The following is a 26,923-nucleotide window of genomic DNA, read 5'->3' on the forward strand; positions in this document are numbered from 1 at the left end:
CAGAGCAAGAAAAGGCCTGTCCCTTCCCTGCAGACAAAGCACATCCGCACAGACTGTTTCTGCCTGGGATACACACACACACACACACACACACACGAGCCAGCAGTTTGCTTTCTGAAAGTTGATTATTTATTAATTACACATCAGAGAGGATGCCAAGCTGTTGCAGAACAGTGATGTGGTAGGCCAGGTGGGCGCCACCTTCATCCCCTCTGGCTCTGGATGGGCGGGGGGGGCAGGAGCTGGGGTCAGGGGGCTCCCTGGGCCGGAGCGTGCCTGCGGGCAGTCAGGAGCTGACAGCCCTATACCTGCCCCGTGAGTTTCCGCACAGTTCAGATGAGATGAGAACTGTGAAAGCTTTTTGGAAGCAGGAAATACAACAGACAATTTTAAATGTGAGTGAAGGTCCCCGCAGGGAAGTCGGGGGGGAGAGTAAGAAAGGAGGGCTTCTGGACGGTGTATTTCCTCTCTTTACCACCTAACTCGTCATCAAGTTTCAGGGAAATCCTTCCTCTGTGGCTCAGCCCTGAAGGCCACCCTCCCAAGACCTGGCCTGGGCCAGTGCCACTAGAGCCAGCCCCTTCTGGCACCAACAGCCGACAGCCAGTGAGGGGTCTGTCACCCAGACCCACGCGAGGAATGGAAATGGCCCCGCCCCGGAGGAGGGAAGGTCCCTGGTGGAGTGGTCAAAGTCTGACTTCCCCGGATTTGAATCTGGGCAGTGCCTTCGGTCAATATTGATTTAAGTGTCACTAGAAATGTGAGACCTTCGTGGCAATGTGGGTCTCCTCTACCACATAGTTCAAAAGCCACAGTCTCCATATAGTAGTTTCTGCATGCTTGCTCTCTGGTTTCTCCATGCCTGTGCACCCTAATCTTTGCCCAAGGCACAACCAGGTCAGCCCCCTCGCAGAGCCCCGGCAGTGGTGAGCCTCTCAGACACCATGCAAACACTGACTGCCTGTGGTTCTGGCTCCTAGGACCCCACAGCAGATCCTTCCCCAGTACAGCCACTTCCACCTGTGGGACTCGGAGCCCGGAGACACAGTGGTCTAGACACCTGCTACCGTCCTACAGATGGCGGGAGCCCATCGCAGCAACGCCACGACCGCCTAAACAAGAGCATTCCCTGCCCTCCCCAGCCTCCTTGGCAAATGGGCAGAGCCTTCCCGGCAGGACTCAGGCTGACCCTGGGAAGTCCACTTGGCTTTAATGTCACAAGGAGCAACATGGACCCTAACACCCTCCCCCAGGAACAGGCAAACCAGCTAAAAATCACCTGCAAAAGGCTTATTCTTCTGGGTACATCAGTCCATCAGCCAATATTATACCTGTTTAAGAACTGCTACAGGCCGAGTAGTTCTGACTTCTGGAATTACATTAATGTTTGGCATACTCAAGAATCAAATCAAATCAACAAGGATGAAAGAAAAATGAACTACAACTATTCAATTCTAGATAGAAAGGTTTTGGGGTTTCGTTTTGGGGGGGGGGAGTTTGTTTTACAGGGGTAGGAATTACCAGTTCTAAATCTACTTTCCGTGAACTGTAGGACTGAGCAAAGAAGTAAATGTAGATGAAAGTTAAGTTTCTCACTGTTGGAGAAGGGAGTTACAACTAAAGAAAGAGGGATGAGGAAAGGAATGACCCCTGGGCTGGTGGGTTGAAATGAGAAGTATCAGTTCCAATTTGTGGTTTTTAATACAGATAGAAAAATACAAAACTGAGTATGCGCGTGTGTTTACGTTCCTTCTCTCTGTCCACCTGAAGGTTCTAAAGCAAAGACACCCCTGTAGCCATCAACATACCGAGCCCCCAGCTCTCAGTCTTTAAATACCATTCCTCACCTTAAGGAACCATTCCTCACCTTAAGGAACCAAGACCCTTTGGAGAAATGGCCGATTCAGGGCTGGGGAAAAGAAAGTACAAAATGAGCCTGGCACATTTTGTGCCAAAAAGTAAGAAAGTGCTAGAAAGAAAGAGGTGAGAATGTGACTAAAGGACATAGGAGCCAACTTGAAGGGGCTCCCACTGGCCAATTCTGGGCTAATCTGAGCATCAAAATAATAATAGCAATAGAATGTTTAAGTAATAAAATAAGAATCTGAGTCCATACAAATGTAAATAAATGAATAGATTAAAATGAGGAGAAGAGAAAGTCCTTTTTTACAGAACACCAACTAACATCTGTGGAAGGAGCGATGGTGTCAGAAGAATCACCATTTTGCAACCATCAGAGTCATAACCAATTCTGTCCAGAATCACCACCCATGGGTACTAATGCCACTGAGTTAAAGACCGATGAGGGAACAAGATATTTCTGTAGTCTCAAAGTATCCTCAGCAAACTGTTTATTAACTACAAAGGGAAGGTCAATGACTTTAGAGTGGATTAACTTAACGGGCACCACCTTAAATAAGTAACCGAAGTTAGGATCACCAATAATGGGACAAAGGGACATCCTGTACCTTCTAGAGAAGAACACAACCATCACTTCTAGGGTATTCCTGCCAAAAACACAAAAGCTAAATCTAACCGTGAGGGGTCATGTCCCAGACTGAGGGATGTTCTGCAAAACAATTGGCCGGTGTTTTTTAAAGAATGTCATGAAAGACTGGAAAAGGCTAAGTGACAGTTGCAGATTAAAGAAGAGTAGAAATAGGACAACCAAGTGCAAAGTGTCACCATGGACCGGACCCTGGGCCCCGTGGAAAAATGCTATAGGATGTGAGGGGGATAACTGAAGAAACTGGAATGTGGGACCGAGGACCAGATAATAGGATGTAGCAATGTCCCATTTCCTGATCTCAATAAATATACTGTGGTTCGGTAAAAGAAAATTCTTGTTCTCAGGAAACACACACTGAAGAATTCATGGATAGGGGTACTTGATGTGTACAAATTACCTTCAGATGGCTTAGAGGAAAAGTACAGAATATATATTAGAATATATAGACAAATATATACACAAATGGAATAGAAACAGAGAGAGAGAGAGCATACTAATGATGAAGCCAAAGGGCGAAATGTCAACAAATGGTAAATCTGAGTCAAGAATATATGGGCATTCTTGGGGTGGCTGGGTGGCTCAGTCAGGTAAGCCTCTGACTTTGGCTCAGGTCATGATCTCAGGATCCTGGGATCGAGCCCCACCATGCACAGGGGCTCCATGCTCTGTGGGAGTCTGCTTGCACCCCTCCCCACACTTGTGCACTCACTTTCATTCTCTCTCTCTAATAAATAAATAAAATCTTAAAAAATATATATATATATAGGCATTCTTCGTACCGTTGTAACTTTCTATGATTGCAAAATGTTATCAACATGTTAAAACTTAAAAAATAAAGAAATAATAAGTTCAACAAAAACTATATGTTATGCAAGGAGCCCAGACACTTATTTTTAAAAATTGCTTGTACAGTCTTGTGCACAACATGACACTGATTTTTACTAAATGTGAGCTAGCGGAATGAATGAATGAAATGTGCTTTAGAAAGTGACATTAGGCACCTCTTTTAGAGGGCAGAAAAAGCACTTCTGTGCCTTCTAAATTACCATAAAATGACAGAAAAGATGTGGTGTTGTTGTTTTTTAGTATAAAACTGTGCTTATAACTGGAAGGGAAAAAAGAACAAGTGCCACCAGCAGATCAGACATTTGAGGAAATTCCTACAGATGGACTTGGAAAGGGGAAGAAAAAGCAAAGGAGGGAGAAGCAGCGTGGCCAAGAGAAAAGCTGTCTTCCAAGGAGCCTGAGACGCTCCAAGTTCAGAGCCTGCTAGCTAATCCAGGGCATGGACCTGGGTGGGGCATCCACTGGATGTAAGGTGATCTTGAAGGCTCTTTCATGCATGTGGAAGTGACATCTGGACACTTACCGCAACAGAGAGGCGGGTAGTAAACAGGCCTCTGTGGCTGCTCAGTTCACGCTGAAGTGGTACAGTAGTAGTAACTCTGAATCGTGAAAGTTTGACATGTGCACTTAGTCCCTGGGGCAGCTGTTCTTGAACTTTCCTTTCCCCAGGTCCCTTTACATTCTTAAAAATTATTAAGCGATGTGGAAGTGTTGGGATTTGGAGCCAATGTCAAGAATTCTTGAGACAAAATAAACAAACAAACACATAAATAAATATTTAAAAAAATTCTTGAGACGTCTTCAGTGCAAAAAGGTGGTTTTATTAAAGCATGGGGACAGGACCCATGGACAGAAAGAGCTGCACTGGAGTTGTGAGGGGTGGTAATTATATACATTCAAGGTGAGAGGGGGCTAGGGGTAGTGTTAAGTATCTAAGGAATTTGGAAGTAAGGTTTCCAGGACCTTGAGGGGTTAGCTACTGTTAGGAAAAGTCATTTACTGGGGCACCTGGGTGGCTCAGTCGGTTAAGCATCTGCCTTCAGCTCAGGTCATGATATCAGGGTCCTGGGATTGAGCCTGGCGTCAGGCTCCTTGCTCAGTAGAGAGCCTGCTTCTCTCTGTCCCTCTCCCCACTCTCTCTCCCATACTGCTTGTATGTGCTCTCTTTCACTCACTCTCTCTCTTTCTCTCTCAAATAAATAAAATCTTTTTTTAAAAAAAGGAAAAGTCATTTATTACTATCTAGTAAAACGTTAGTCATGAAACCCTTCAGATGTGTATCAGTGGACCATGTGCTTGGAGGATGACTGTTAACCTGTATCTTGAGGAGTAAAGATAAAGTTAGTTTACAAAGGAATTTTTGTAGATTAAAGTAGATTTACAGGATCCTGGAGGTCAGGATCATGTCAAGCTGAGATTGCCTTCTACCCCTAGTGAAGTATTAACATCAAGGCAGTTGAGTTCCTAGAGGAAGGTCACTCTGTCTGTTTCAAGTACTTGTCAGTGGTCTGTATGCAGTAAGGAAATTTAATTTTTTCTTTTGCCTTTGTTTCCCACATCATTGAGGACCCAAAGAGCTTTTGTTTATGTGTGTTGTATCTACCAATATTTACCATGTCAGAAATTTAAAAGGAGATATTTTAAAGTATTAATCATTTAAAAATCGCAGTAATAACCTCATTATCTGTTCAAATAAATGTCCTGTTCTCATGAAGAATAACTACTGTCCAAAACAAGACCACTTAATAAAAAGAGGCTTTGTCAGACAGTTTGCGGATCATTCTAATGTCTGGTCTGATAGAAGACAGCTGGGCCCACCTAGCTACTTCTGCATTCAATCTGTTGTGAAGTATTCTTTTTGAAATACATGACAGAAGTTTGGCCTCCCACAGTTCTACAGTTAGATGGCAAGGGTGATTAACTACCACCGGTCCGCATGTGAAAAAAAATTATTGTCACCCAAAAGATGAGAATCACAAAACAGGGTGACATACAACATAAGAAACAGTTATATAGTCAGGGCGCCTGCGTGGTTCAGTCAGTTAAGCATCCGCCTTTGACTCAGGACATGTTCTCAGTGTCCTGGGATTAAGCCCTGAGTCCTTAGAGCTCCTGCTCAGCAGGGAGTCTGCTTCTCCCTCTCCTTCTGTACCCTCTCAGGCACTCTCTCCTCTCTCTCTCTCTCTCTCTCAAATAAATAAATAAAATCTTTAAAAAAAAGGAAAGAAAGAAAGGGAGGGAGGGAAAAAGAAAGAAAGAAAGGGCTATAGTCACACAGGAGCCAGAAGAAAGAAAGGAACTCTGAAAGAAATGAAGACCCTGTTGCTCAGAGCAGCAAAGCTTTAATAACTTAATACGACATTTTCTTCTCCAATAACATCACTTGGTGATTCAGTTAAACACACACACCTCACTGTTATAAATGGTATTTCTAGGTTTTAAATTTTTATAATGTGGAGATGTTCATTATAATCACAGAAAAAGATACAAATTTTATAAACCTCGACAATATAAAAATAATAGTCCAACCAATAAAAACTGAGAAACAAGATGAGGGAAATAGATGGGAGAGTAAATGTGCCAATGTCTTCTTTTTTTCAGCTCAGGAAGTGATAAGTAAATAATTAATACATGGATAACTTGGTCAAGAAATTAAAATACAAAGATATGACTTAAAGGAAATGAAAACGAGAAATGAGAAGCAGAAGCAGTGAGTATCTCTGGAAAGTGTGGGTGAAGGCTTTTAATTTTATACCATTCTTGATCGTTTGAATTGTTTTTTACTGCATGCATAGAGTACTTCAGTGATAAAAATATTAATTTTTTAAAAATGTAAATAAACAATTAACACATTATTAGAAATATTGTTAAAAGAGAATGGGGTTTCATGCTGACCTAGAGTCAGTCCTCCTGTTTTTAACTCAACTTCATTTTTTGCAACGTCCAGAGAAGCCTGTGGTTTCAGTCAGTTTGCAAGTGTTGGATGGATGGGATACTTAAATAGAGTGAAACATTTTGTAAAATTAATGTCTCTTCTTACAATCTGTTTTTTTTTTTTAAGATATTTTCATTTATTTGACAGAGAGAGACACACAGCGAGAGAGGGAACAGAAGCAGGGGGAGTGGGAAAGGGAGAAGCAGGCTGAGCAGGGAGCCGGATGTGGGGCTCGATCCCACGACCCAGGGATCATGACCTGAGCCAAAGGCAGACACTTAACCAACTGAACCACCCAGGTGCCCCTCAATCTGCATCTTTTTTAAGAGAAATTTGGTTTCTCTTTGTTTTGCTCTTGAAAGATCACTGCCTAAAATAAACAGGGAAAGTGACCAAGTCATGGCTTCCTGCTTCAAGTTAAAGTCTCTAAGCACTGGGATTCACGTTAGATCACATGTCTCATCTGCTTCAGACATGACTGGTGAGGGCTGGTAGGCCACCAGCACCTTCCAGTTCTTCAAAAGCACTCAAGTCCTCTGTTTCCAGGGACTGTTTAGGAAGAGAACACAGGAGATTTTTTTTTATACAGACCAGAGGTTTTTACACCACTATCTTTTTCCTTTGTCTTTATGCCTGTGAAGAAGAAAACATTCACACACCAAAATAAAAACAAAGGAAAGGTAAATAGGATGCTTTCTCCTGAGAGATGGAAATATTATCTTCTTGGAAGGGCAGCAAAGCCTGCATAGGTGTTACCTATTGAAGACTTTTGCCAAACTATTCTAAAGCACACCACCATCACTACACTCACCATAGCCCTTTGATTAGGTATTCAAACTCAGAAAGAATAAAATATATATTTTAAGAATCAGATTCACTTATACTTGATAATGACTGAAGAGCAAGAAGAGATAATGAATTATATTCAGGGATATATATTTCTTTAAATCATACTACAATTACTTAATATTGTTCTGTGACTATAGAAGTATCTAGTGTTTAAACTGTGATCCTGATGAGATACATTTTGGCCAGAGAAAGGATAAAATGAATGGAAAAATATCCACCCCATAGGAGTTTTGGGGTTCTATCAGGCCAGACCAGGGTGTAAGCACCACCTAGTGGCACCTTCCTCAAATTACAAGAATAGTGCTTCAGCAGCGGTAGGATTTTCCTTGCAAGGCCTGATCTACTAAAAGAGGGCAAGGACTGGATTTTTTTCTGTATCTGGCCACGGATCAAAGGGACCCTAAGGCAGTAAGAAGTTTTAAAGTCTAGTCAATCCATTCATGGCTAGGCAAAATGTATTAATCTTGGTTTTTTTTTTTTTTTTTCTATATCTTATGATACTATAACATCCTAAAAACCTTGCGGGCCGAAGAAAGATTGACCATCCCCCAACTCCAGCGTTAACCAGTTCTTAGAGATAGCAGAGGGCTGGCCAGGAGCATGCCTTTCATACCCAAACCAACTAATTCTGAGTCTGTCCCCCAAATCACCCTTTTTTATCTAACCCTCACACACCAAGCTAATGTTTCCCTTGTCTAAACTGTCCCAGAGCCAGGCACTAGGCAACTAGAGAACACCCCTATAGCCAGAAGCCCACCAGAACTATTCCAACGAGCCAATCCTAAACTCCCTTGCCCCGTTTTCCCCCGGAAAACCTAATGAAGGCTGTGGCTCAGGCTGTCCCCTCGCTCCTACTCCTGCCTTCTGACCAGAACCTGAGGCTTCCCCTGTGGTCATGTAGAGCATGGGATCCCCACCCCTCTTCTTTTTTTTTTTTTTTTTAAGATTTTATTTATTCATTTGACAGAGATCACAAGTAGGCAGAAAGGCAGGCAGAGAGAGAGGAAGGGAACTGAGCAGAAAGCATGATGCAGGGCTCGATCCCAGGACCCTGAGATCATGACAGAGCTGAAAGCAGAGGCTTTAACCCACTGAGCCAGCCAGGCACACCGCCCCCTTCTTTTGGGAAATGAAAGTAGTAAATTCCTTCAAGGTTACTTGTCTCTTCATGTCATCAATCTCCTCCATAAGTGAAGAACCTCTGGGTACAAATGAGACAGGATCCCACTTCAGCCACTTCAGTGAAGAATCACTTCCATTCCAGTTTCTAGGGCACCTTCATTCATAAAATGTCTCATTCCCCTTTTTACAAATAGGCAGAATTTTTGGCTCAACTGTCATTTGGGCAGTTGCAAACATGGCTAGAAAATGGAAAGAAGGGGAATAACAAAGGAGAGAGCAGGAAGGGTGATGGTGTCCACAGACTCAACCCTGAGAACCAGTGTGTCCCTTCTTCTCTCCCAGATTCCAAGACCGTAAGCCTCTTCTCTTCTGCCATCTCCACAAGGTGCTTCTGTCCAGGTACCACTGGTGGCTTGGCAGGGAAGCTCCCAACCAGCTGAAGCTTCATGACCTGTCACTTGCATGGAGTCCTTTCCAAAAGTTAGACCTAATTCTGCATTTTAATTTGTATCTTTCAACTAAAGACAATCTCTAAAATCAGACAAGTTTAACACTCTACGAAAACTGGGAGGATGGGGGGGGGGGTCATGGTCCAGGGATCCCTGATGTGAGTCCTTCTCTTCCATCCAAACATCTGGGCCTCAGTTTCCTTATCTGTAAAAGGAGGGGCCAACAGGCCAACAGGGTGGTTTTGTCTTTTTTCTTTTCTTTTCTTTCTTTTCTTTTTTTTTTTTTTTTGAGTAAAGCGATAGAAATTTTTTTTTTTTCTTAAAGATTTTATTTATTTAACAGACAGAGATTACAAGTAGGCAGAGAGGCAGGCGGAGAGAGAGGAGGAAGCAGGCTCCCCGCCGAGCAGAGAGCCCGATGTGGGGCACGATCCCAGGACCCTGAGATCCCAGGACCCTGAGCTGAAGGCAGAGGCTTTAACCCACTGAGCCACCCAGGTGCCCCGCAGTAGAAGTTTATTAAGTGAAGATGCAGAAAAAGCTCTCAAGAGTGAAAGGGGTTGCCAATGAGGGCCTCTAGGGTTGGTCTTTTATAGAAAGCTAACCAGGAAACTTAAATCCTTTCAACATCTCTGTTGATAATACCTAGGGGCTGGTTATTCTTTGTTAGTCACAGATGATTATCCTAAAATCACCCATCCCACACACCTAGGGCAGGGTGAACCTGGAGTAGGGTGGTCTTTTTAAATTTTTTTTTTAAGGTCTTATTTTTTATTTATTTGAGAGAAAGTACACACAAGTTGCGGGGGGCGAGGGCAGTTGCAGGGGGAGAGGGACAAGGAGACTCCCCACTGAGCAGGGAGCCCAATGATGTGGGGCTCCATCCCAGGACCCCAGAATCATGACCTGACCCAAACACAGATACTTAACCGACTAAGCGTCCCAGGCACCCCAGGGTGGTTTTGTCTGAAGTTCCCTTTTCCCCTCTCCTCAGATCTATTTATTTCTCCACATACTAATAAAGCAATACCCTATAACCTCCCATGTGGCCACCAAGGCTCATCTTGCACATTAGGTTGTTTTTTTTTTTTTTTTTGGCTTTTAAAAGATTCCAAACTAGGCCTGACAAATGCATGGCTGTCAGTTCTTAACTGTACAGGGGGTGATGCAGGTGCAGAAGGCAAGGGCAAGGCTTTTGCAATGAAGCCTGACACCAGTGCTCAAAATACTATCATAACCTAGAGACAGGATGCATTAAGCCTAATCCAGAGCTGTGTCACTGGTCAGCACCTGTGGTTCTGGCCCGTCTCGGCCCCTCAGTGCATGTGTCCTCAGACAGGTCATTGGACACCTCTGGCCTTGTCTCTAGACATGCCAAGCAAGGGGGCTGGGCCAGAGGTTTCTCGGAGCCCCCCCTGCCTCTCTTGCTGGTGCTATCTCCTTGCTCCCCAGTGTCCCACACTTGACCAGACTCTCTTTACTCTGACCATCCTCAGCTAACCTCAGGAAGCCACTGAACTGAGGAAGAGAGCAAAGGATGCGAGGGCAGAGAAGGGAGAGGGAGGGCAAGGAAGTCCAGCAATGCTGGGGGCCCGTTCAGGTCAGCCACGCCCGCCCTCTGGAAACACCTCTCCCCACACTCAGGCCAGCAGCCACGGCCCTACCTGCTCTACCAGCGCACTGACTTCCATCAGGCTCTTTTCCAGCGTGACTAGTCAGGCTGGCCAGAGGTGAGCACCCAGAAATCCTAGAAAGGGGTCCTCATGGACTACTCCTGCAGGAGCCAAGTTTCTGGAGGAAGGCTGGACGGGGAAGAAAGAGTACGAGTCACTCATACTCGCTAATCTGCAGCTTCAGGAGACTTGGGGACAACCCATTGCATAACCCAGCTTCCCTTTAGTTCTCTGGAGACCATCCAACCCTGGGAGAAGGAAGACAACCTCAGGTTCGTTGGAGGCATTCTTTATTCCATAGTAATTGTGAGATTTCAGGTTTGGGGGGACATTTTTTTTAGTAGATTTTTTTTTTAAGATTTTATTTATTTACTTAACAGAGAGAGAGAGAGAGACAGCACAAGTAGGAAGAGAAGCAGGCAGAGGGAGAAACGGACTTCCCGCTGAGCAGGCAGCCCAGTGCAGGGCTTGATCCCAAGAATGTGGGATCATGTCCTGAGCCCAAGGCAGATGCTTCAACGACTGAGCCACCCAGGCGCCCCGAGATTTGTCCCAGCAATAGCTATTATTGGAGATCTTGACAATCATATGCACTCGGTCAATACCTGGTGAGCTGAGCCGAATTTCCTCACTCTTCCCAATGCTAAAAGCACTTGATCTTGCTGGACATCAGACCTCACTCAGCACATGGACTTGCCATCTCTCCCTGCAGGCTACCTGCTTTCTCCTGCCACTTAATCTTCCCAACTCAGCATATCCACCACCGCAGTCCTCTCCGGCCAGGGACTGGCGGCGACAAGAGCAGGACGTAGGTTGTTAGCCTTCCGTTGCCCTCCCCCAGGCTCTGGCTGCTCCTTAGGTCCCTGGGCCCATGCTTCACAAGCAGTGCACTCTGCTGGGCTGCAGCGTGAGGTCTGCGTCATCCGGCCACTGAGCAAACACAGTATTTACGGCTTGCCATGTGACGGGCTCTGGGCCAGGTCCTTCCACATATGGCATAAAAGCCTGAAAATCAGGTACTGCCTCCCCGTTTCACAGTTGTGGAGGCAGACGGGGAGCCCTGAATAACTGGCCTGAGGACCCAGCACACCCAGCATCACAGTCAGATTTTGGAACCCTGCCTCTGAGGTTCAAGTCCACCGCCAAACCACACCTCCCGTTAGTGAAGTGCCCGAGGACAGAGAGTCCCAAAATAAGACTAGTTCCTGCCAGAGGCTCAGCTGGTTCTCAAACACACACACGCATACGCACACACGTGCGTGTGCACACACACATGCTCACACCACACACAGGCACACACATTCTCAAGCCACTCGGACCCATCTAGGTCTAGAAAGGGTCCCATCCTCCTCAGCAGACACCAACTCAGCAAGTTGTCCTGGACAAGGTCCCACATTCTGGCTTCAGCCACCAGAATAATCCTGCATTTGGGACTTAGGTCTCTGCTGTGCTGGGTCCCGCATGAGCTCCCCCCTAAACCTTCTGATTACTTATATCAAGACACTATGGAACAAATACATACTGCTCCCCCTCGCTTTAGTATCAACCAACATTTACTGGCTTCTTACTATGAACCAAGCACTACACTGAATATTTACAGGAATTATCTCTTTCTTTAAGATTTTATTTTTATTTATTTATCCAAGAGATAGAGCATGAATTATTGCTTTTAATCTTTGTAACTCCCTAGGGCAGGTTTTATTACTGCACCCATCTTATAGGTGAGGAAACAGAGGCTTACCTGAGTTAAATAACTTGTCCAAGGTCACAAAGTGTTAGATCAGCACCCTTGACACCACACAATTAACCTGACCTACAGCCTCTTCTCAGCTGGCCCAGTTAGTACTGATCAACACACACACACACACACACACACACACACACACACACTCTCACACACACACAGAGCTACTCCCCCTGGTCTCAAGACAATTAAAGTGGAACCAAGAATTCATCCATTCACCTCTCCACCTTACTCACAAACATCCCCACTCTGGCTGAATTTCTTGAGAGCTACTTTCCAGTCACAGTGACCAAGAGAAGAGCAGATCTGAACCAAAGGATGTGGCTTGGGGCTGCCTTCTTATTCCTGTGTTCTCCAAGCTCCAAAGCTCCTAGCAGAATTCCTGACTCCCGAGGCTAGAGTAAAGGTAGAAGAAGGTTCACTGGAATCTTCTGGAGGGCAGCCACTCCCAGAGGTCATTTGCACACATGTCAGCTACCCACCCTGCCATCTGCCCCCAACACAGGCCTCTGACGTACCATCTGGGGGGCTCTGCTCTACCACCGGGGTGGGAGGCCAAGAGCAGACAGGATTAAAGCTGGGGCCTTGGCAACAAGCACACCTTGGTTCCAAACGGCTCTATTCTTTCAGCTGGCCAACCCAAAACATCCTATTCCCTCCAATATGTGGCTCTGAGGGTGAAGTGAGCAACATTAAATGCTCGTTCTGTAGCAGGTGCCCAGGGCTCAGCCCGGGCCGTGTTTCCAAGGTTCACCACGTGTATGCTCTACTTCCACCATACCTCAGCACCTAATGCAAAGGGCAGCCCAGGGAACTCGGTTAAGTAGAACCAGTACTAACTGAGCGCATCCCATACGCTGAGCACCAACGGCAGGCACTGAGGATGCACCCAAGACCAAGGGCCTTGACCCTGAATGCCGTCCAGTCCCTCAGTGTTTGGAGAGACAGGTGATACAGAGGCCTTGCAGCCACCACAGTTTTAAAAGCAAGCCCCTCTTAGGGCAATTGAACTCACCTTTGGCTACCCGCTGTTTGTGGATTTGGTTAGTCAACTAACCGTCGTCATCCACTTACATATCAGGCACTGCCTTCAGCACTAGGAAGGTTCCAGTGACCAGTCAGTTGAGTGAGAAGTCTCGGCAAGGACTGGAGAAAGACACAAGCACAGCGCCTGGAGAACGGTGACCTCTGGCTGGAGTGTGGGGCACAAACAAGATGCAGGCTCGAAACTCCCTCAGGATCAGCCTGGGCAGGGCCTCTGCTAAGGAGCCAAACTCCAGCTGGTGGACACAGGGAGCCACTGAAGGTTCTTAACAGGGGAGAGAGGGTTGCAGCAGATCCTCTCACAAAGGGAACCAAGAATGTTTAACTTGTCTCTTTTTTTGGACTCCCTGGGGACAAGAGCCTCATGTTTCCCATCTGGGTATCTTCTTCGTGCCTATCACGGCAGCCATTATTTTGGAAGGGATCCACAAATAACATATTAAGTGTGTAAACATTCATGTACAGCCTTACATGTCCAAAGAAAACATGTGGGAAGTATGGGGAGAAGCTAGTCAAGTTCAAGAAAATGGAAGACCCCTGATTAACCAAAGTCTCTCTACAAGTCCTCGGCCACACTAAGAACAAACAGCTCTGAGCAGGTGTTCTGAAACAGCTTTGAGGAGCTATACCAAGTCTCCAGTCCCTCACTTCTTGCAGCATGGAAACTTCCAGGACTGGGTATGAGGAGTCGAGTACAATGGTGCAGGGGCTACAGCCCGCGGCCTGCCCAGGAGAAGAGGGGCAGTATCTTGTACTGGGTACTCGCCCCCCGCCAGCCACCATGCTGCATTTTCCCCATGTACCTGTAAACCTGAAGAGGGGGTAACTGGCCAGTTTGAATGCCCCCATCAACTTAGAACCCCATCTGCCTCACCAGCCTCTGCCCTTTGGCTCAGGACTCTTAGGTTCTGGAGCCTGCTCTCTGGGAACTGTGTGAGGCCTTGAGTTGATGCTCTCCCCTCTCGGCAGGCTCATTCCTCCATTTATGCCAGAAACCCTTCTGCTCTTCTCTACAAAGTATGAGTGAAACCTCAAGGTTGGGTGATCCTTCAACAGCAAAGACCGGTGCAGGTAGTTTCCTAATAAACACCAAAGCCCGGCTTTTTACTTTTTAAGGGATTCACTGTATTTCTGCAGAAATTCCATTGCCATTAAATATTTACTATAACTAATGGTCAACGGGGAAGGAGAAAAGAAAAAAAAAATAACTTGCAGCCATCAGAAAATTGAGAAATCCATTTTGATGTGGAAAACCGAGGCAGAAGAAAAATTGTTAAATTTCGTTACCACCTACAGCCCATTGACAAGTCCTTGAAACTGGCAGAGTGACATTCCTCTAGGGACTCAACTGCCTTAATGTTAATATTTTGCTAAGAGCAAAAGGCAATCCTATCCCAAACCCCCATCCCCAGGATCCTGTAAGTCTACTTTAACATATAAAAATTCTTTCAGAAATTTCCTTTATTTCTAACCCCCCCAAGATACATGTTGGCTCACCAGTGGATATATATCTAAAGAGTTTCATGATGAAGGTTTTATTAGATGGTAATAAATTACCTTTTCCCAACAATAGCTAGCCCCCTTAAGGTTCTGGAAACCTTGCTTCCAAACTCCTTAGAGACTTACGCTATTCCTAACCTTCTCCCAACTTGAAAGTATATAATGGGCCACTCCTTATGACTCTGGTGCAGCTCTTTCTGTTCGCGGGTCCTGTCCCTGTGCTTTAATACGTCTCAAGAATTCTTTCTTGGCCGTCGGCTTCAAACCCTAACATCTCTCCTACATCACATTTGGCTTCAGCATATATGAGTTATTTGAAAATAAAGTTACCTTCTTACACTGGTTTGATTCAATAGTAAAAGGCATTTAATATTATATGAGTCCTCAGTCCATTCATGGAAACCTCCATGGGGCAAGAAGGGAAGCCCAGAACTCAAAATCCACTACAAAGTATATCAAAGATTTTCTGTACACAGATGGTTAACAGTTGGCCATAATATTTTCTTGATTAAGTCAGAATACCAAAATAAACTTCTGAGATAATTACTTTTAAAATAGGGTACTGTAATGTTTCCATTCAGCTTCCTGTCTGGTGACCCCTCATTCCCTCTCAGTCCCCCACACCACGCAAGCCTACCTGCTGGGCTGCCTCATGGAAGAGCTCCTGCACTTGAGACATCTGGGCCATTCTCCTGGAAATGGGGTCCTGGCAGTCTGGGTGGGCAGACCCCTCTAGAAGGCAAACACCATCCTTGGTCAGGCTGGCTCCTCTTCCCTCCATCCTTACGCTCTAACCTTCCTGTATACACCAGACACAGCCCTGACTGAGGAAGGGGCCTTTTCTACCCCATCTGGAAATAGCCCCTTCCTCTCTGGTACTCAAATATATGCCACACATCCTTCAGAAGCTCCCTGTGCTCAAACCTTGCTGTCCTAGAGCCCCAGCTATGGCAGTTGGAGCCAGCCCATCAGGCTGCCCAGTCCTTGAGGATGCAGTTGGACACTCCTCCCCCACCCTCATGAACCCCTCTATCCCCAGCAAGGGCATCACTGGCTCACTAGAACCGGTTGCAGATGGTGAGTGAATGTAGATTGGACCATGAGCAGAGAGGGAGAAGGGAGTTTAGGAGGTTCTTTTGGGGGTCCCCTCTGAAGCAGGGCCAGAAAGGGTAGGGGAGTGGAGGGCAGGTAACGAAAAAGGCTTGGTTCTCCTCAGTGGAGCAGTCTTCCCTTGGCATCAAAGCCAGTTTTCCTTGGGGGAGGGACCTTGTGCATCCGCCTGAGTGCCCCCTTTCACCAGCACAGGGATGGGACAGAGACAGGGCTCTTGACATACTGGAAGGAGGAGGAAAGGGAGAATGAGGGGAGGGGTATGGGGGCAGAGTTTGCCATGTGAGAAGAACATGACCAATGACAGCAGCCGGCGAAGGCGAGGAAGGGAAAGCGCGCCAAGAGTATTCTAAGGAAAAGGGTTGGGGGCTGGGAGCAGGGAGACTGCAAGGATTTGGCGGGCCGCGGAGACGAGCAGAGTGCGAGGGGGGCCGGGAAAGGTTCCGGCGCCTCTCGGCCCCTGCCCACGCGCGGACAGCGGGTCCTGACCGAGTCGCGCTGGGCATGCCACCACCCCCGCAGCTCCGGCTTTGGTCTGCGGAAAAGGACGCCCAGGTTCCGGAGCCGGAGCCCCGACCCCCTCAAGTCTCGGTCAGCTCCTGCGCGTCGGCGAGCCCCGGATGGAGCAGCCCACACCCGGCTCTCGGGACCCTGGGGAGAACCCAGCAGCCCTCTTCCGGGCGGGGCGGGACACGCGCGCGTGTCCGGGCCCCTGACGACAGACGCGCAGGTGCACACGCGCCCGGGAGAGGCGGGGATTACCTGAGCAGGTGGCGACGCCTGGCCCCCGTACTACAGGACAGTGCTCCTCCAGAGAGAGAAACCCTCCGCAGGACCACCTAGTGCACTCCCCACCTGGCAGCCCCATCCACCCTCACCTGCTCCGGGGCCCGCGAGCTCCTAGCGCTGGGCCCGCCCCGTGCCCGCCCCGCGCCCGCCCCGCCGCCACGTGGCTGACCAGGTGTGCGCGGCGCGGGTCCCAGCTGTCTGGCGGGAGAGGCGGGGTCCCGCCGGGGCTCGGTCACCGCAGCCACGCCTGCATGCACCGGCCTCGGGGCCAGGTGGAGAGGGAGGGGCTGCAGAGATTTCCCTCCGCGAGGGTCGAGCCCACACCCCTAGCGCCGCCCGGGAGGACTCGGAGCTCCTCGACAGATCTGCCGGGCCTGGAACGAGGGGACCGGAATCTGGATCCCCGGCCGGGTTACCGGAGTGGGGGCGGGGGGAGTGGGGGCTCCACTAGCCCCCAGACTTCACTAGACCAGCCACTGCCTCTGCAGCCCTTGGCGCACTCAACGCCACCAGCTGAGGTGCCCAGCCCTGAGAAATGGGACAGGACGCGAGCTACTCCCTGCAAGTTCTGTCTATAGAGTAGTAGTCCAGCCCTGCACACAAGAGTGAGAAAGGTTGGGGAGCTGGAGAGCCCGCAACTCCCACGCTGGACCCGTGGCCCCCTGGGCGGCTGCAGAAGCCTCTGGCCAGGAGAGGAGACTGCGCTCCGGGGATGCCCAAGGGCGGCTGGCTACCCAACCCTGGTGACAACCCCTCCCTCGAAAAGAGTGGAATTCTTTTGCCCTCCCCACCTTCAGCAAGACTCAGCTTTCAGCTTTCCCTAGGGAGCAAAGTCAGATTTCTAGGGTCCCAGCCTGCAGAAAAAAAAACTGAATTAACATACAGAGAGATTAAATTATCTCCATTTCCAATCTGGCATATATCCTAATCCTTAAATAACTTGCTAGGCTTCCATGTGGGCTTCTGAAAACAGGAGGGCAGCTGGGAGTACTTCCCACGCCCACATGAGCCTTTGTGTGAAAATCCCTAAAAATAGAGGTTGTTCTTTTAAAAACAAAAGGGAAGGCAAAGCCATGGGAACGCTGACAGAGCCCCAACATCTCCTGCTCCAGTAAAGGTTTCTTTTTTGGTGTGGAAAGATACATAACATAAAATGTGCCATTTTAGCCACTTTTAAATGTACATTTCAGTGACATTAATTACCTGCACTTTGTTGTGCAACCATCAAGGGTATCTTTTTTGTCACCCCAAAACAGAACCACTACACCCATTAAACAATAACTCCTCACTGCCCCCTTCCCCAGCCCGTGATAACCTTTAACTGCTTTCTGTCTCTAAGCATTTGCTTCTTCAAGATAGTTCATAGAAGTGGAGTCACACAACATTTCTCCGAGTCTGGCTTATTGCACTAAGTATGTCTGTCCTCAAGGTTCATTCATGTTGTAGAACGTGTCAGAACTTCATTCCCGGCAAAGACATTTCTCTGAAAGAGAAAAGACTCCAGAATAAATTACACATTACCCGGCTGTAAATAAAGGATGGATGGGTGGGCAGGATGACACTGTCAGATGATGGCAATCGACTAGACAGCCAAGCATTACTCTGCATGGCTAGCAGACCCATCTGTATTATTCACTTTGGGATCACACAGGATACTTTTTTTTTTTTGGTTCCTAGTTTCCTGTTTGCTATCCTCTTCGGAAGAACTGCATGAACTTTGAAGAATCCACATTCGATTCCAAATCCGCCTGAATTAAAGACATTAGAAAAAGAAATCCACACCACTGCTCATAACCACCTACACTGTGTCACTCATTACCTTCTAAATAAATGAGAAGTTCCCTTCAAAGCTTCTAAGCATTTTCATACTTAAGAACAGATTTTTGTTTTTCTTGTGTTCAAGTGAGAGAAAGCCATCAATTTGCAAAGAAAAAAAAAGGGAGTATCTTGCTTAATGTAGATTGATCTCATGACAATGGTACTTTAAAGGAAAACCCACTTTTGTTGTATTGAAATACAGTATCCTGCATATCCTTTGAACAGACCAATTCTGTTTCGTTTTTTTTTACTTTTTTTTAAAATTTTTTATTTTTTATAAACATATATTTTTATCCCCAGGGGTACAGGTCTGTGAATCACCAGGTTTACACACTTCATAGCACTCACCAAAGCACATACCCTCCCCCATCAGACCAATTCTGTTTTTAAGATATTACCCTATCTGACCTAGCACAAGGATGTTCACTGCCTCATTAATCTGTAATAGTTTAAAAAGTTAGATCCCAAATGTCTATTAATAGAAGATTGATTAAATAAGTTATGGTACAGCCATGCCATGACAGCCAGCATTAAAAGAATTAGGGTATTTATATAAACTAATATGAAACTCTGTTCATCACACAATAAGGAAAAACAGCAGGTTGCAGAATAATGTGTATTTTTTTTAAAGCTATATATATATATATGTAGTTAGTATGGAAAAATACACACCAACCTATTAATAGTGGCTACCTCTAGGGAGTGGGATTGAGATAGTGGGTAAAGTGCAAGAGAAATCTACTTTGGTGTACAAATTCAGGGGTTTTTTTTGTTTGTTTGTTTTAAAGATTGTTTATTTGAAAGAAAGAGAGCACAAGCAGGGGTAGGGGCAACCGGAGAGGGAGAAGCAGACTCCACACTGAGTAGGGAGCAGGCACAGGGCGTGATCCCAGGACCCTGAGCCAAAGTCAAAGCTTGACCGACTGAACCACCCAGGCATCCTGACAAATTCTGGATTTTAATGGGTTTTTTTTTTCTTACAATAAGCACATTACATTTGGAATCTGAAAAAGAGATGAGCAAGAAAATCGAAAAACAAACAATGTGGGGCAGAGCAGTATTTCCCAAAGATAGTTGCATTAACAGCCCATCTCATAGGCTCTTCTTGCAATATGACATTAACACTCCTTCCAAAAGAGATGGGGTCTGTGTTCCCTACCCTTGAGCCTGAATGACCTGAGTGCCTCCGCCCATAATAGAAATGGAAGAAATGACACTGCTTGACTTCCTAGATTAGAATATAAAAGCAGTAGGCAGTCCATCTGGCTTCTTTGCTCTTGGAGCACTTATGCTTGGAATTCAGCCACCATGCTGTGAGGAAGCCTGGACCACATGGGGAGGCCACATGTGGGTGTTCCCACCAGTAGCCAGCAATCAACTGCCAGACATGTGAGACCAGCCTTCAGATTATTCCAGTCCCCAGCTTTAGGTTCTTCCAACTGAGGTCCCAGACATTATAGAGCAAAGACAAGCCATCCTTGCTGTGCTCTGTCTGAATTCCTGCCTATAGAAATCACGAGACATAATAATTTATTGTTTTAAGCCACAAGATTTTGGGGTACTTTGTTATCCAGCAAGATTGTGAATACATAATGAATCCAACCTTGGTAAAAAAAAAAAAAAAGGGGGGGGGTATTTTTACTCATTTCACTGTTATATAAAAAAATCATAATCTTGTTTTTAAACTCACTTCCATTCAGTAGCAAATCCGACTCAAGTTGAAGTTCACAAGAGTGAAGTTGTTGCTCTGTGGGCCTTACCCCGCTTAGCTGCTGACAGAAGCTCCTTCATCTCTTTCCCTTCCAGTGGTTGGTGCTGAGAATTGCCCTGTGTGTGAAGGCTGGAGAAGAAAGCATGTCTTGGAAAATGACTTCATTTGTCATGAAGTCTGAACCGCGAGGAAGGATCAGAGCTTGGACAAAGTCAACCAAAATAGAAATGTAAAAACAGGTTGAAAACATTAAATTGTGATATAAATATGTATATATACAAAATTACCTCACAGCCTAGAATCAGAACTGGAACCGGAGTAAGAAGGGTCATGAGAGGGGTGTCAGCTAGTCTGGTGGACCTCTCTCCAGGCTTTATAATCACTTGGGCATGGTTTCAGAAAATAGCAGTACCCAGGTTTGGGATGGAGCCGGGGCATCAGTATTTTCTCAATTCCTCAGGTGATTTGAAGATGCAGCCATGGTTGAAAACGATGGAATTTCTAGTTCAGTAGTTTTGGGGGCGGGGGAATTTTTGCCCCTCTCTTAAAATATGTCCTGTCCACAGTGGTGTCTTAACCCAGTTAAAATTTTCAATGACAAAGAGAAGTTGTGAAATCTATTACTCAAGGAGCATAAGTAACTTATAATCTATCTATATTTCTTTTTAATTGGTCATTGTGATGCATCTCCCTGGAACATGTTTATTTAAAAAAAAAAAAAAAATCACAGGAATTGTGCATACACTCAGGAAAGTTTGCTGGCTCTGAGGGCAGAGTCAGGATTTGAACCGAGGTCTGGTTCCTATTTCAGGCTCTCTCCTCTACACAATACAGCCTCTCTAATCCAGGTGAATAGATTAGACAGAAAAGGGTTGAGGTGTGTTTCCCCCTCAAGACGGTGGATGCAAGAAGGGCATGGGTCTGAAGGGACGGCAGCCATTAACTGGGAGTTGGAAGGGGCAACTCAAGAAATTCAAACCGGACATAAGTCCAAACCCCTCACACAGGGCGAGATCTCCCAGTTCCCAGAGAGGTGGGGGCAGGACCCCAGGAAGAAGAGTTCCACCCTGGCTTTCTGGTGCAGGGCTAAGTGGAGAGGGAGGGGCCGCCACTTTCCTGCTGTCAGGTGTCCTCAGCTCCTGCTGAGATCCTGTTTCTCCTCCAGGATCTAGGCTGTTTGTTGATTCTGGGAGTTTGCCCTCTGACCAGAGGAAGGCACTCTCCCTCTAGCAGCCACGTGGCATCTGGGTTGAGGCAGGATCTAGTGGGAGCAGTGAACACAGGACATGCGGAGAGAAGCTTAATGAGCCAGGTCCAGTCCGTTTTATGAATGACAGGGGCAACAGTGCCATTAGCCTTCAGCACTTGCTTGAATACGCTACGCAGAAGACCTGCTGGCAGACCTTCAAGGGTCGGGATGAAAGAAGTCACGCGCCAGTTTGGGTCCCAGCCCTTCTTTTCTGCCACGGTCTTTAATATGTCTAAGCCTTGGCTTCCTTATATGCAACATGGAGTTAATGATAAGGCCTGTAAAGCCTACCTGACAGAGATGTTATGAACATTCTAGAATTTGATGAGGACTGAAATCCAGCCACCCCTTGTTTTCAAAATCCACCATCTATCCTCCCATTTTGAAACTCACATGATCAGTTTTCCAGTCCCACAGCTTCTATCTAGAGGGCCTCAAAGTCCCAGGCAGTGCTTCCTCGGCAGTACCTGCGAGCTCTTAGCACCCTGGGGTGTGACTCATGAGGCCTGGATGCTCTCTTTCCACCATGTTCACCAGGTATCTGCTCACCACGGAACACGGAGCCCAACACTGACAGACAATGTGGAGCCGGATGGCTCTGGACAGGCAGGAATTCAGAACAAATTCTCACACTAATAAGCAGGTCATGACAAACAGCCATCTATGCTGGAAGGAACTGTATGGAGGGGAGGGCGTCTGAAATGGGTGGGTAGAAGGAGGCACAGGGAGAGGGTGGCTATGACCTAAGAAGGGCGATCAGGAGAAGCTTTTCTGAGGAAATGTTATGTGCTGAAGTCAGGGTTGGGGGTTAATAGGAAAAGAGTGTAAACAGTGTAAGAGTGTAAACAGTCTTTGTGGCAGAAGGCGGCATGACCAAATGGGAGAGGTTGAGAGCTCACTGTGGGGGATACTGGGGGCTGTGGGCGGTGGGCAACCACCAGGGCCAAGACAAAGAGCTTAGTGTTTATCCAAGCAGCAAATGAGAAGCTTCTGAAGGGTTTCAGCATTATCTGCAGAAAGGACCAGAGGCCATCAAGAGTCAACGTGCAAAAATTTGTAGGAACCCAGGCAAGACTAGAGGGGGACTGTGGTCATGGTAAAGGGTCAGGGTAAAGGGAGGGTGGGCTCAAAGGATTTGAGAAATAGTCACAAGTCCAGCTCACCATGAGTTTTCCATCCAACTGGTCTCATCATAGAACATTTACTGCACTCCCCAGCAGTGAGCAAGGTCACCTTCCAATAGGGCACACATGCGGACATGCCCCCCACCCTTTTCCCCTTTATTCCTATGCTACTGGGCTGGGGAAAATGCTGGGACCTTTTGTTCATTTATGCAATTCTGGCCTCCTGTTCTTTACTTGTTCTTCTCATATATGAAGATGCTCTTATTTCTCTGCTGCCAGAGGATGGAAAGGAGCTACAGGAAAGGAAATGGCTCTAGAAGTCCTGTAGTTCTGGCCACATCCTTCAGCCCTTTTCTACATTAGGGTTTGGGAAAAAGGTGCAACATATAAGAGGCCATGTTTCCCACTAGCCATTGATCCTTGCATATGTCTCCTCTGGGAATCTTCTTTAGAAGCTTGTGGCCAAGCGCAGAAATCTGGTATTCCCAGACTCCCTGATCATGGCATCATCTTAACACCATCAACTCTCCACCATCACTTTGAACACCTCCACTGTTACCACCTCTTCTACTGTGTAACATTGTTCATTCATTCATTCATTCATTCATTTCTGCTTATGGGTGAGGCATTGTTCTACATTCTGTGAACAAAATGCCCTCGAGAAGCAGACAAACTAATCCAGGGGTCCTACAGTCTTTTCTTGATGAATAATTTTGAATTTTCCTGGAACAGTAATACTAAAGACTTAAAATAAACCTAACTTGCATGAAAGGCTGGGTATTACGTACCATCAGTCAGCTGTCTCTGCCTGGTGCATACACACTGCAGCACATACCAGTGTCTTTCAGGAGGAAGAAAAGAAAACAAAGGAGACACCAAAGAATAAGGAGAAATGGTGAAAGAAAAAGGTGAACAAGCAGGTCCAGCACATACACACACAGACCTACATGCCCTCCTCCTGCCTGGTGGGGCTGGCCGCAGCCTCTCAGCCTTACTGTCCGTGGTGCTTCTTGCCTGCCTCATGAGCAGTCAGGTTCCTGTACCTGATTTAACCAATAGCTTGGGATGGAATGGTTCGGTTCATTCTGACTTTCGTAAGGCAGGGTTTCTGCCCCTCCCCTGACCCTGCAAGTCTACTGACAATTTTTAACACTCACTACAATATACACTGTTCTCCAAAATGTTGCACCCCTTTCAAGGGCTCTGAAAATAAATCTCTTCTACTTCACTAACTAGTTTTCCCTTGCTGGTCAATTAAATCCTGACAAACCCACTCCTAACTTCTTCAATTTTTTTGAAAAGATGGTATTATCAGAAAGTCAGGAATTTATTCCATGCTCTGCTTTACCTGAAATGAGGCTTCCAAACACTTGTCCAATTCTGCTCTATTTTCCCTTTGTGCCACTTATAAAATATGAACTAGGAAATGTTTAGCGCTTTACAGCTTACAAGTCATTCCAAATGCTTTGATCTGGACAGCAGTTCTGAGAGGAATTTTTAATCCCCATCTTACAGACAAAACACTGAGGCTCAGGACGGGTGACTTCACAACTTTACACAAAGGGCGAGGCACATCTTAAGTCTCTTGATTCTAAGTCTCTTGTTGCTCATTTTGCTGTTTCTTAACCTGCTGGTGTGGAGTCTCCCTACCCTACAGCCCTGTCTCACCTGTCTCACCATCATCCTCAACAAGATCACACTACATTCATTAAAACATGTCCTTTGCAGCACTGGTTACACTGCCTTTGAGTACCATTATCTGCCCTCACATGGTGACGGCCGACTCAGCAAACTGCATGGGACAACTGCTTTCAGCAAGTCTCTTGTGAGTGAACCTAAGAGTGGTTCTGAATGTTTATTCAGTTGGATCCTCTTTCTGCCGTTAAATATCGTGCTCTAGCAATCAGTCTTAACCCTCATGTTGCCAATGACAAAAGTTGCAGGACTGTGCTGGAGTTTTGATAAAGAACCACAGGAAAATTGTCATACTGAGATTTTAAGGGTAAATTTTACTGTGGACCAAACACCTTGAAGGAGATAGTCAAGGAAAAAGAGTATCAGATAATGAGGGGTTAATGGAAGTTGACATAAAGGGTATCATAATCAGAGCTGGGAGCACTGACTAGTAGTATACGACTTAAACGGATTTCAATTAGTATTAATGCCACTCCATGACGATTGTGCCCAAATGACTAATTAGGACTGGTTTAGTTGGCCCTCCTATTTCCGGGGAAGGCGTCCTCTAGCATCCATTTCCAACTCCCTACTTTGATGTAGGTACCCCTCAGGTCTATAACTCCCTAGAGAGGCCTAATTTTCCACTCCAGTAATAAGTCAGTTCCTTCTGAAGAAAGGCTACTGTCTCATTTTCATAGTCCAGGTTTGAATTTTATCCTGAGTTTGGCAAATACCCCCTGAGTTAGGGGGTATTTCTAACAGTGCTCTTTATTTCCACTGTATTGGCCTGTATATATTTCCTATCTTCTATAATTTATTAAAATTGTATGTTCTAGAGATCTATCCTAAAGTAATCTCTACGCATTCGATGAGGAATGAGGTGTAAGTTACTTAGCACAACACCCAACAAACACATCTTAATGCTCAGTATCTGTTTTCATAATCTAAAGTACAACACTATACCCTGCAACTGAGACCACTATAAATACCCTTCGGATGCTCAAATGAAGACATCAGTTTCCTCAACCATCTCTTATTTGCATCCAGGACAAGTCTTGTTACTTAGCAGGTGATCGATGCTCAATGAATACTGGACCCCAGCAAGTAAGAATTCAAATCATTAGAAACATAATTACTATCACAGGTAATACATTTCTTTGGCTCCCTTCACCACCTTTACATAAGCATCAGTTTCAGAATCTCATTAAGAATGGGAGAAGCTAGGGTACATTAAGTTATGATTTTAAAAGTTCATCTGAATAAATGGTTAACAATGCAAAAACTCAAAATGTTCCCTAGTCTACCATTTAAGTCCTTTTATAAACTTTTTTTCCAAGTAGTTTTTTCTACCTTGAGTTTTCAAAGTAGAAAATCACTTTGAAAATGGTCTTTCTCAGTTACTGTATCACATTCCACATCCTAGCTCTTACACATATGCATACACATCTGCATGGGTGTGTGCATAAAATGTCCTTTTAAGGACATTAGAAAAAGACAAAAGAACTAAAATTATGAGACCCCAAATTTTACCTTTAGTTCACTCAAACTTTCCTGCTCCACTGGTTTTTATCCAGCAAATGGATATAATTTATCCTAATACCTTATCAGGACCACGGGGTGGGGGGTGAGGGTGAGGGACAGGCCAGCCAACAGTCTGAAAAAAAAAAATGAAATTTCTATCCACACATATAGTCACAAAAATCTTCATACTCCTTTTGTGCATAATAAATTGTCAAAACTCAGTGACAATGCATTAATTCAAGTGACTTTAATTTCGTTTTTTCTTGTAACCTTGAGAAGGTAGCAGAAGCATCATGTAGACGTATCTCCCAAGCCCCTCTCCCTCTACCATTTCTAATCACTTAAGAAGAACAGAGATCTAAGAAATGGATTAGTAGACTATCAGTGGTATTATGTATCATTACTTAAAGCACCATGCTAATAAAGCCAGGGACCTAGGACTAATCTCTGCAAAGGCCAATTTGCTTACATTTGTCCCAAGGACCTGGACTGTACTCCTCTACTAATTGCAGACAGCTTTCTTACAGTGTGTCCCACCGGTCACAAGACAGGGACTAGCAAGGTGGTAAATGGTTAAAAACAGAACTATCTTCACTAATGGGGGGGAATAACCCAAAAATAACTCAAGCCCCACATATAATGGGTTAAAAGAATCTTACCCATAAAGAAAAAAAAAACATAAAATTTTTATCCCCATGGTAAATGTATTTCAAGTCTCAAATATTGGTTGACAATAACATTTGACTCCTGAATTTCAGAAGTACCTAATACATTCTACACGAAACTACATACAGTCAAGACCCTGCTGTTACCCAATCTGTGCAAAAATTGTTAATTCCATACATCCTTTTATATTTTAAATACATATCTATGTACCAGTTTTTAAATATTTGCCATTAGTTATTTGGTTCAGAATATTGTGAAGAATTCAGCTAGGAAATTATTCAAAAACTGTATTCTGTATTTTTTTTTTTTATTTTTCAAACAGCAAGTATCCACATTTAAAATGCAGAATCTGCAAATATAAATTAGTCTAATAATCCAATTAAAAATAAAACAAAACAGCTTCCTTTAGTATCACAATACATAAAATGGTATTCTAAACCCCAAGTGGCAAGGTTAACTACATGACGACAATGCCAGAAGCTGTAAAACTCATTAAACCACTTAATGAATAGGTCAGTTTAAAGAACAGATCTATGTTCCATGACTATGCATGAAACGAGCTTCCACTGTATTATAAAGGCTCAGCA

General features: G+C 45.5%; 1 protein-coding gene across 3 annotated transcripts in view; it reads right to left on the reverse strand.

The window, feature by feature from the left end:
* SLC12A8 (solute carrier family 12 member 8) overlaps nucleotides 1-16,758 on the reverse strand; it is a 135,011-nt gene extending 118,253 nt beyond the window's left edge. Inside the window, exons 1-2 of one of the 3 annotated variants that reach the window (XM_032335771.1) lie at nucleotides 16,660-16,758; nucleotides 15,309-15,403 (exon numbers count right to left, since the gene is read on the reverse strand). In XM_032335771.1, the coding sequence (XP_032191662.1) occupies nucleotides 15,309-15,359 (51 nt within the window). In that variant the 5' untranslated portion in view covers nucleotides 15,360-15,403; nucleotides 16,660-16,758. Of the gene's footprint in view, nucleotides 1-15,308; nucleotides 15,404-16,270; nucleotides 16,517-16,543 lie in introns of those variants that run through there. The other 2 variants (XM_032335764.1, XM_032335780.1) reach the window with 2 other exon arrangements.
* Between the last annotated feature and the right edge of the window lie 10,165 nt (nucleotides 16,759-26,923).

Source organism: Mustela erminea, chromosome 1 (assembly GCF_009829155.1).
Source record: "Mustela erminea isolate mMusErm1 chromosome 1, mMusErm1.Pri, whole genome shotgun sequence".
Lineage (NCBI taxonomy): Eukaryota > Metazoa > Chordata > Mammalia > Carnivora > Mustelidae > Mustela > Mustela erminea.